Source organism: Falco cherrug, unplaced genomic scaffold (genome assembly GCF_023634085.1).
Source record: "Falco cherrug isolate bFalChe1 unplaced genomic scaffold, bFalChe1.pri scaffold_58, whole genome shotgun sequence".
NCBI classification, from domain to species: Eukaryota; Metazoa; Chordata; class Aves; order Falconiformes; family Falconidae; genus Falco; species Falco cherrug.
The window spans coordinates 591,023-601,908 of NW_026599496.1; the positions used below are offsets into that span (position 1 = coordinate 591,023).

Sequence of the window (10,886 nt, forward strand, 5' to 3'; positions counted from 1 at the left end):
AGGGTCCCTGTGCTGGTGGGGGGCAGTGCCTGGGCTAGCTGCAACATCAAGGCACTGCAAAGGGGCAAGGAGATGATGAGCACAAGCCCATGCCACGCTCCCTGCCTCCCCGCATGACAGTGCCTGTTGCCAGGTCCCTGATGGCTGTGGAGGCCACCTGGCACTGGGCACCCTCTACCCTGCAGTGCGCTGGAGCTGTCTTTGCCCTGGAGCTGTCTTAGGCTCGTGCTAGTCCACCCAGGTCCTGAGACCTTCCTTGCACCCCAGACCCCTCTGCAGAGCCTCAAGCACTCAAAGGAAGCCCGCTGGACTGGGGGCCTGGTCCCTAGACTTGACCATTCCACTCGAGTCCCCGCGGCACTCCTCCATAGGTGTCTGTAATGCCCCAGAGCCTTCTGTTGCTCGACTAGCCAGACCTTGGGAGCCCTCCCGAGGCAGTCATGGTGACCCAGGCACTCTGTTTGTCCCCCCGTCCCTCAGGGAGCCCTGCAGGGTCCCTCTGGCCCCCTTAGCACCTCTGTACTCTGCATGGAAACCTTCCCGAGTGCATCATGGTGCAGGGACGTGGCAGTGCAGTAGAAGCAGATACTGTGGTGTCGCTGGGGTGCCCGGAGAACTACAAGGAGGTCAGAGCTGGGACCACCCATCCCATGCCCTCTCCTCGCTGCCCGTCAGTTCTACTTGGGAAAGACACCCTGGGTTCAGGCTTCTTGTTCCAGCTTTATTGAATTGCAGCCGTTCTCTGGAGAAAAGCTGCACCTCTGCCTGGCTTAGCAGCACCAGCAGCACAGTGATCGCAGGGTGCATCGTGACGTTTGCCGCACCCTTGGAGTGCTCAGGATGGAGGTGGTCTGAGCTGCCAGGGAACAGATGGAGGGTTCATTGTCTTCCTCCAAGGTCTGAAGGGCTGTGATGGAAAGAAACGGAGCAGAGATGAACTGCCGTGTCTGCGAAAACCACCGGGCATCCCCTCCAGCCCATGCTCCCTACTCACTGTGGCAGATCTCAGCCAGCTTCTCCTCCCTTTGGTCCTTCAGGAGCTGCCCAGCAAGCCCTAAGGACAGAGCTTCATCAGACCCGCCACTCCCCAGCATGCTCCCAGCAGCACAGCCCCCAGCGCAGCTGGCTGGGCTGCACGCCCTCCTCCCCCTCACCAGGCTGACCCCAGGGAAGAGCAGTAGCTGAGGCGGGTGGGACTGAGCAAGGCAGCCACCGAGCCCACCTGCATGGTCAAGGGTGGGAGAGAGAGGCCAAGGCCCTGCACGGGGCAGCCGAGGCTCTGGCAGACACCGGGCTGCTCCTTGCTGCCGGTGCAGTGGCGGGACTGGGGCTGGGCTGCCAAAAGTGGGACCCTGGGGGCTGTGGCTCACCGATGAACCTGACGGCCGTTGCTCGCAAGGTGGCCTGAGCATCCTCCAGGTACGGCAGGCTCTGATTCAAGTACTCTTCGGTCCTGCGCCTGTCCCGCTGTAGCTGGAGAGAGCACAAGGGTATGGGCATGTCACACAGCCTCCCCAGCTGGCCGGAGCAGTCCCGCCTGCCAGCACCCGCCGCTGCCCAGAGCCCTCCCTCCCGCTGGGTGCGGGGAGAGGGGTGTGGAGAAGAGCCCTTGGAGCTCTCTTCTCGAGGACAGGGAACAAGGATGCAGCTCCAGGCTGTGGGCTGCGGGCTGCAGCAGGGCAGGTGAGGCACAGCTGCAGAGCGCGCAGGGCAGACCCGTGGCGCAGCGCTCCTCCAGTGGTTGTCCTCACCAAGCACTCTGCAATCCTCCATGTCTGATGGCTCTGCAGCAGGTGTTTGAGCTTTTTCCACTTGAGGAGCTCTGCTGCAGCGAGGAGGGCTTCCCTGGAGGCCTGCAGAACAGCAGAAACTGGGAGATGGCACCACGGCCTGGGGAAGGAGACCTGGCATCTCCCTGCCTTTTCCTTTCTTCCTGGGGTCATCCTGCCCTTAGGAAGCTGGGAGGTACCCTGGCCCAAACATCTCAGGTTTTCATCCCTACATCACTGCTTAGCTTTGGAATCTGTACCTTGGCCACGCTGTGGATTTGGTCACTCATGTGAAAGATGAGAGGGAGCAAGCCCATTTCCACTTTTGTCTTCATCTGCCTCTTGTTCTTCCTCACCACAGTCTTCATTAGGTCTCTGAAGAGGCTGATGGAGAGCTCTCTCACCTCGCCGAAGCCCTGGTAGAGAGAAGCAGAGTAGGACTTGCGTCCTTGTAGGTAGCTGTCCCCGACCAGCGCCTGGACACAAGGCTTGGGCTCCCCTATCAGCCTTACCGCAGCAAAGAGGGGCAGGAGCTTCTCCATCAGCTGGACAGCGATGGGGCTGGCCTTTGTCTTCAGGTGACCTATGACGTTTCGCGAGACCACCAGGGACTTCATCTTGATATTTGTGTTGCCGTCCTCCAGGACCTTCATCATGTCTGGCATGAAGACCTCCATTTTTCTTGCCTGCATGAAAGACAGAGCTTCTGTTTCCTGAAAAGGACTATGCCCAGCAAGCTCCCCAGGCAGCCACCAGGCCCCACCATGGCCAGGAGGGCCTTTGGAGCAGTCACCCAACCTCCTGACTCCCAGCCAAGGCCAATCCACCAGCTTATCCGCTGCCCCAGCCCCTGGCTGCCAATATGGCTCCCTTTGATGATGCCCTGCTCACCATCTCAGCTCTCTCTGACAGCGTCATGAGGCTCCTGAGCACCAATGAGAGCACTGCTGGGCTTGGATCCCTCAGAAACCTCAAGACTTTGTACATTGGAGAGAATTCCTCATCCTCCAAATCAGTGCAGGTCAGCAGCTGAAAGAAAGCCAGCGGTGAGTGACCAGAAGAGCCAGCATGACTCCCCACACCGCGCAGCTGTTCCCATCAGCAGCTGAGGACAAGAGCACTGGGGCTTCTTCTGGTAACTCACAGCCAAGCGAACGAAACAGGTGTCCTCCTGGTATGTGTAGAAGAGCCTGTTTTGCCGGTCCTGGAGTTTGATGAACAGCTCCTTCAGAACCTTCTCCAAGGTCTGGGCTGTGGAGAGCATCACCTCCCACAGTGCCAGGGCAGTGCTGCAAGCCAGAGCGTTCTGTCAGCAGGGTGACCCCATCCCCAGTACTGTGGCCTGGGCCAGCCCTGCGTAACACAGACCCTCCTCCCTGGGCAGGCAGGAGAGGGCTGAGGTGCTGTGCTCCCCATGGGGTGGGACAGAGGGTGGTGGCGAGGCTCTGGGCTGGCTTTGGTGCTGGGGACGCGGCCAGCCCACCAGGGCTGGAATGGGTGCTGGGACGGGGGAAGGGCCCCGCTCCTCGGGGGTGTCCTGCGGTACTCCTTGGGTCTGGCGGCCAGAGAGTCTCCGGGTCCCTCTCACCACTAGGAGCAAGCCCTCCTGGCTGTCAGGACCGCTACCTGTCTCCTCGTGGAGCGATCTTCAGCAGCGTGGTGACAACGTCCCCAGGGCACTGGTTAGCCATCAGGAGCAGCAGTGACTCCATGCTACGCTGGCCTGACTCCATGGTCACGTATTCCCAGGATTCATAGATGCAGCTCATGATCTTTGGCACCTGGAGGGGACACAAGTGATGGTGGTGCTGCCACTGGAGGGCAGCCATTGCCCCAGCTGCCCTTGCCGTCCCTCTCCTGCCTTAAGGTGGCTTCAGGTGCCTGAGACACCTGGCTTTGGGCGGGAGGCAGGGATGGAGGGAGGAACAAGGCGGGCCAGGGCTGAAGGACAGGGTAATCCAGCCACAGGCCACTTACATCTGTCAGCCAGACGTGAGGGTCTGCCATGACCACGTCCATCACACTGCTGCCCAGCGGCTTTTTCTTGGCATTTAATTCTCTCAGGGTATCAATGATTGTGAGGACGATGTCTGTCCTCTCAGATGGTTGAAGGTATTTTGCAAAGGCCTATGGCAGGAAGGAAGGGAGTGAAGAATGTCACGTTGAGTGCCCTGATGGTGCTGCTAAGCTGGACAGTGCGAGCAGCCCTGGTGAGAGATGCACAGCAGTGCTGGTAGCAGAGGCTGCAGTCACTGCATGGGGGAGGATGAGAAGAGAGGGCCCCCAGGGTGAGGGAGGAGGCTTGGGCTCTGGGGCACAGTGTGCTGGCCCTACAGAGAACCAGGGCCTGCTGTTGGCCAGGCGGAAAATGCTGCTTGGGCACTGGAGTGCAGCCCTCGCGTTGTCCCTGCTTGGGGACAGCAGAAACCCTGCTGAGAGCAGGGACAGGGAGGCCATGCCAGCCCCGCTCATTTTGGATGCCTTCTCACACAAGAGCCCTGCTGATGCCACAGGCAAGGCACGGGGGCAGCTCCTTACCATGGCAAAGTCTCTGGCGGTGGGTGAACAGCACAAGGAGGTGGTCTCAGCTTCCCAAGCCGCTGGCAGCTGTGCATTCTCCTCTGACAGTGTCGTGCCTAAAGAGCAGGGCAAACACAGGAGAGTGCGTGAGACCCAGCTGCTTTGCCAGCAAGCTTACCAGCTCCTGAGAAGAGCTTTGATCTAGGAATGGCTGAGAAGGGAGGTGATGACCCACAGTGAAAGGAGGAGGTGGTGGAGAGAGATGTAAATGAAAGGGTGACCTGCCTCCCGTGTATTTATGCCAATGCTCCTGGCCTGGTCAACTCCAAGGACCTAGAGCTCTGCATGCAGTCCCACAGTTAAACTGTGGTTGGAGTAACAGTGACGTGGGGTACGGCTCGCATGGATGGAGTGCTGTGGGGCAGTGGTACAAGCTCTTCAAGGAAGAGGGGATGAGGAGTGGGGCTGCCTCCTGAGTGAAGGAGCAGCTCAGCTCCACGGGACGATCAGCTGTGTGGGACACAGCGTGGGTCAGGAGCAGGGGAGAGGCGGTGCTGGTGACATGGTGGTGCCTCCAGCAAGCACAGGAAGGGCCCGCCACAACGCGCAGGAAGACAAGCAGACGGCTCGATTGATGTCGTTGTGCAGGGGCGGGGGAGGCAGCCCACCACTGCTTCTCTTACGTTTTTGCTGGCGGGTGAATAGGAAAAGGGAGAAAAGGGCATCCAAAGCCACACGGCTGGTCTTTTCTTCCCCAGATGACACGAGCAGGAGGAGACGTCCAAGCAGCTGCCCGAGGACTGGGATGAGGATCTCTCTGCAGGAGGCATGTCTGTCCTCATTTTGAGCAGCCTGGGTGAGGGAGGCAGAAGAGCAGAAGGGCTGAGGGCAGGCGCCTGGGGCCAGAGCCCCGGCCCCAAGAGCGTGGCCAGGGCTGGACCCAGGTGTGCCAGAGCTTTGCAGGACCATGCTGGCCGCGGCTCCCAAAGCAGCTAGCTGGGTGGCAGCCCCGCACAGGGAGAGCTGCCAGGCCTGGGCTCCCACCATGTTCCTTGGGCAGTCCCGTCCAACACAGGACTGGGGGCAAAGCTGGCTCCTGGCAAAGAGGGGGCTGGGGAGAGAAGCCCATGGGAAACAGAGGCACCAAGACCCCCACTTCAGCACAGAGGCTGGCAGAGCACCCAGACCTGTGCCCAGGCTTGCCCTGCAGGCGCCTCAAAGCTGCCAGCTGTGCTGGCGCGCAGGGAATGGGAGGTGGCCTGGCTGGAGAGTACCTGGTCCTTCCATACCTCCAGCGAGGAATAGCTGGCCAGCAAATGGCTCAGCATCCTAATCCTGCCCACGGTCCTCTCAAGCACAGCTGGTCTCTCAGAGCTGGTGAAAGCCAACAGCACCTTGGAAGAGAAAAGCTGCTGGTGTGCCTTGCAGCTCCAGGGCTGGACTTGCACAGTCCATCAATGCTTCCTCTGATCTGGGGCAAAGCCTGTAGTGGCGTTCCTGCCCCTAGGGTCCTTCACAGGCTTTGGACAAATGCCCCGAGCCTGCCTTGTGGCCAGGCAGGAAGGCAGATGCCACCCACTGCAGCCGCTGTGCTACAGAAGAGCCTGGTGGGTAGCCCCCGGTTACCCAAGGCAGGTGCGCACCCTCCCTGCCATGCTGTCTCTCTGCATGGCGCTGGCGTGGGGACCACCCACTCAGGAGTGGGCACCCCCTTCCCTCCAGGGTGAGGAATGGCCCCTGTGAAGCCCACTCTTGGCCCATGCCAGACCTGAAAGATACTCTGCAAGTTCTCCTTGCTGACTCTGGAGGCAGGAGAGCTGAGCACCATTGTCTCCAGCATGGTGTCCATGGCATTCAGGGTCTGCAGAGAGGACAAAGAGTTGTGGCAGCGATTCTACTGTTCCTCCACCCCCAGGAGACTGATCTGAACTCCCAGAGCCACGGCAGGAGTCCCACACGGCCTCGCAGTTTCCAGGAGAGACCCAGGGGCAGACAGTGTGCTGCCGACAGAGCAACCTGTGGCATTGGATGGGGCCAGGCCCACGGGAAGGGCACAAAGGGACGAGGGTGGGAAAGCAAAGGCAAGAGCCTGCCCTGCCTCAGATCTCTGGTTGTATGGCAGCACAGGGTTATCAGGGAGCAGCCCAGAGGGACTGGGCGCTCCTGCAGGTCCCTGAAGTACCCAGCACGTACCCTGAAGTAGAGGGAAGTGTCCAGTCCCTCCATTTCCTCTGCTGGAGGAAGCCCCAAGACACTCAAGCAGCAGGCATGTAGACTGCTTTTCTCTTTGCCCTCCAGCACCGTCTGCACTGAGCTGCAAAGAGAGAGAGGGGCCAGTTGGACACCGATGCTGGGAGCAGTGCCTCGAGGCCTCGCGCGGGTGCACACAGGCCTCTGAGGAAGGGGTCCCCAGCAGGGATGGGTAGGTACCTCAATTCGGCGATGGCAAGCATGGCAAGTTGCCGCACTGCTGTGCGCAGCTGGTCCCTGGGCTCTTGTTCCACCAGCTCCTACAGAGCACAACCGAGATGGGACCTGGCAGCTGCCAGCACCCAGCACCACCAGCCCCTTGCCGTGGCCAAGCATTGTCCTCACAGGGTGCCAGTGCCGGGGGTCCTTGCCCCCTTCCCTAGAGCCACCGGGTGTCCCCTCACCTTGACCTTCTCTGCCAGCTCGTATCCGTGGCAGAAGATATCCAGGCCCTGTGACAAGCCATGGTGCTTGGCGGTTCTGCACAGGCTGCAGATGCTCTCAAGAAACTTCATCTCCTGGCCCTCCTCCTGGCAGCGGGGGGACAGAGAGACAAACGGGGAGTGTGAGAGGGGGACACACAGGGGCAGCAGCACCACAGCACTGGGGGTGCAGGAGAGCTGGCAGAAGCAGCTCTGCCCAGCCCGGCAGCAGAGCCCCTGTCTGCCGAGGCTGGCACAGCCACATTCGGAAGGGCCGTGGTTACCTTTTCTGGGCTGCTGGCAAAGGCTTGGATGAAGTCCACGCTTTGCTTCTCCTGTGTGTACACAGGCAACCAGCTGGCATCTAATAAAGGGGGAGAGCAGGGAGGGCTGTAGAGAGGCTGCGGGTGGCAGGAGAGCAGAGGAAGATGTGCCCTGTGTCCAGCCCGTGCCCACTCCCCTGGCCCAGTCATCCCGTGTGTGTCAGGGCTGGAGGGTGCCTGGCAAATGGGCTGTGATGCTGGGGCACGGTGCGGTGGGGAAAGCCCCGGTGCCCAGGGCTGAGGAACTGGCTTGCAGACGGGCAGGAGAGGTCCCCATCCCACAGCACCGCTGCCTCTGGCTGCCTGTGCCCCAGGCCAGGAGCTGGGTCCCCCCCTCTGCTCTCTCCCTCCTTGGGACAGGCTGTGCTGGGGCCACTTCCAGCGCTGAGCAGCCCTGTCACCCAGGCAGCATCGTGTCCCCAAGCCATGGGACCCCTGCTGCCAGTGTGCCACGGAAAGATTATCATGGCATTGAGCATGGGGCGCTCGCTGGCCTCAGCCCTGCCCAGGCCGAGAGGGCCCCTCACTCACCAGTCACCAGTGGCTGGACCACGCACACCTCGTGGGGCTCCGGTGGAGACCTGCTCTCCTGGGGAGCCCCATCCTTCTCCCAGGCTACACTGGGGAATCTGGGGGATCTCCTCATCATCCTGCAGGACAGAAAGGGGTAGGTGTGGGGAAAAGGGAAGCTTTGGCGAGACGCCTGGGCGCCGTGGGGCTGCTGGGTGCAGCAGGGAGAGACGTGGGCTGTGCTCGGGGGCTCCTCGCCCGCTCCATGCTCCTGCCCTGTCCCGTTGCTGTCCTGATGGAAACCGTGGGCTGGGGCCACGGCCGTGGTGAGTACATGCACTGCAGTGTGGTGTCACCAGATGAGGTCACAAAGACCTCACTGTGACCCACTGGCCCAGGAGGGAGGGGCCCGGAGCCCCCGGGGGGGGGCATGGGGCTGGTTCAGCCGTGGGCACCTGGGTGCTCTCGGGGTGCCTCCAGGCCCCTCCTTGACCTCCAGTGTATCCCAGAGCCCCTTGCTCAGACGCCCCGGCATGCCCGCCAGGAAAAGGCCTTTGAGATCACCAAGTCTAACCATTAACTTGATGGTCTGCCAAGTCCATCACTCAAGCATGGCCCTAAGCACTACATCTAGGTGGGTTTTTAAACACCTCCAGGGATGGTGTTTCCACCACCTCCCTGTGCAGCCTGTTCCAATGCTTGACCAACCAGTCAGTGAAGACATTTTTCCTAACATCCAATCTAAACCTCCCCTGGCATACCTTGAGGCCATTTCCTCTTGTCCTATTGCTTGTTACCTGGGAGAAGAGACCAAACCAACCCCCACCGGCCTGCAGCCTCCTTTCAGGTAGCTGTAGAGAGTCTGAAGGTCCACCCTCAGCCTCCTCTTCTGCAGGCTAAACACCGCCAGCTCCCTCAGCCGCTCCCCATCAGACTTGTGCTTGATTCACCAGCTTCACTGCCCGTCTTCAGGCACGCTCCAGCACCTCGGCGCCTTCCCTGTAGTGAGTGGCTCAAAACGGAACACAGCGCTTGAGGTGCGGCCTTGGCAGTGCTGAGTACAGGAAGACAATCACTGCCCTGGTCCTGCTGGCCACACTTTTTCGACACACACTGGGATGCTGTTGGCCTTCTTGACCACCTGGGCTCACTGCTGGCTCACGGTCAGCCAGCTGTCCCCCAGCACCCCCAGGTCCTTTTTGTCCAGGCAGCTTTCCCAAGCCTGTATGTAACATTGTGGGAGGAGGTTGTTGTGACCCAAGGGCAGGACTCAGCATTCTCTGTGTTGAACGTCATACAATTGGCCTTGGCCCACGGATCTCCTGTCCAGGTCCCTCTGAAGAGCCTTCCTACCCTTAGGCAGATCAACATCCCCTGGCCCAGCTTGCCGAGGGTGCACTCGATCCCCTCGTCTACATTGTCGATAAAGATACCCATTGGCACTGCTGTTCCCCAGGCCTGGCAGCCTTTCCTCGGGCCGCCTGCTCTGCTTTGTGGGTGCCGAGTGCCTGTGCCTGGGGTGTGGGTGGCCTGTCCCGGGGTGTGGGGACCTCTCCCTCAGGACAGCAGCCTCCTCTTGTTACCCAGCCTCTCTGCCTGGGTCTGCAGCCTTTGAGTCGGTGCTGGCTTCACCCCAGTGTAACACCAGGTGCCTGCCAGCACATCTCTATCACTCTCCCCCCCAGCTGGACAGGGGAGAGGAAAGGCAACAAAAAACTTGCGGGCCAAGAGAAGGACAGGGAGAGATCGTGCACCCATTACCATCACAGGTAAAACAGACTTGGCACAGGGAAATTACCTGAATTGATAGCCAGCCCAATCCCAGTAGGGTCATGAGAAAAAAACCCTAAATCTTAAAACACCTTCCCCCGACCCCTCCCTTCTTCCCAGGCTCAACTTCACTCCTCATTGTCGTCCACAACTCCTGGCGGCTCCCCAGCCCTGTCTGCTCCCTGAGTGGCACCTTGGGACCCTCCCTCCCTCCAAACAAAGCAGGGTTATACCACTCACTGCACATCTACAGCGCAGCCAGAGGCAGGTGCGAGGCAGCCATTCTCAACTCTGCCTGTGCCTCCGTCAGCCTCTCCAGGCTCCTGGCACTTCATGTCCTCCACTGGGCGGGACAGAAGGAGGGGAAGAAGGTGAGCAGCCACGGGTCTGCTGCTCGGCTGGAGGAGCAGTGCTTGGGGACAGGGCCCAGAGCAGAGAGACACTCATGGCACAGTGGCAGCTCAGCTCCTTCTCCAGGAGCTTGACTGATGGGAGACAGGTCGCCCGGGCTCCCTTGGCTCCTTCTGGTGGCCTGTGCAGTGGGAAGGGAGAGGGAGAGAGCTGGGTGAGCCCCAAGTCACCTCTTCTCTCTTGTCAGGCAGCTCTGCCCGAGAGCTGCCTGCAGCCACAGGGGCAGCTGTGCCCAGCTGCGGGGCTGGGTTCCCCCTGCTGTGCCTGGAGCATCCCCCCAGTTACCCCAGCAGTGTGCCCACCCACAGCTCCTTCAGCACCCAGGAGCTGCAGGCAGAGGAGACACAGCATCAGGCCCCACTGACCCCCAGCCCTGGGCAGACGCAGGTGCCTGCACGGCCCTGCCCCATGGGGAAGGGCACAGGGGCAGGACAAAGCCCCATGGGGTGGGACAGAGACATTTCCCAAGGCCTGGCTTGCTCCGTCCTGCCTGAGCAGCTGCTTTAGCCCTTCCCTTCTGGAAACCGAAAGGGGACCAGTGGGTGCAAGACATGGAAACATCTGCCCCTCCCTCCCTCCCTGCTGGCGTGCATCCTGCCCCCTGCCCATGCTCTGCATGGGGGGCAGAGGCCATTCATGGGATGGTGTGGGCACGGCTGGGAACCTCTCCTGCCCGGCCGTGGGATGTGGCACCACGCTCACCCAAAAGTGGAAACGGAGGAGCCACTGGGCATGGCAAGGATGATGGAGGTCCTGTCATTGCCACTGCCTCTCTCCTCCTCTTCTCGTTCCTCCTGCGCTGCCTCCTTCCCACTGCTCAGCACCCACAGCTGGTCCAGGGCCACCCCCACTCTGTTGTTTAACTTCTCCAAGTGCATTCTATTCAGGTCCTTCTGCTTTCACAGAAGAGT

At 60.8% G+C, this 10,886-nt stretch overlaps 1 protein-coding gene across 1 annotated transcript; it reads right to left on the reverse strand.

Moving 5' to 3' along the window:
- Window positions 1–718: 718 nt before the first annotated feature.
- Window positions 719–8,049, reverse strand: LOC129735220 (maestro heat-like repeat family member 5). The gene is made up of 19 exons (XM_055700567.1): window positions 7,816–8,049; window positions 7,246–7,325; window positions 6,944–7,069; window positions 6,720–6,799; window positions 6,483–6,603; window positions 6,058–6,150; window positions 5,579–5,683; window positions 4,973–5,141; window positions 4,308–4,405; window positions 3,747–3,896; window positions 3,396–3,550; window positions 2,914–3,058; window positions 2,661–2,798; window positions 2,282–2,455; window positions 2,030–2,185; window positions 1,752–1,853; window positions 1,371–1,473; window positions 995–1,054; window positions 719–907 (listed from the first exon to the last, which is right to left on the reverse strand). Exons 1-19 carry the CDS (start codon window positions 7,931–7,933, stop codon window positions 771–773), a joined length of 2,310 nt encoding a protein of 769 aa, XP_055556542.1. The 5' UTR covers window positions 7,934–8,049; the 3' UTR covers window positions 719–770.
- Window positions 8,050–10,886: the final 2,837 nt, after the last annotated feature.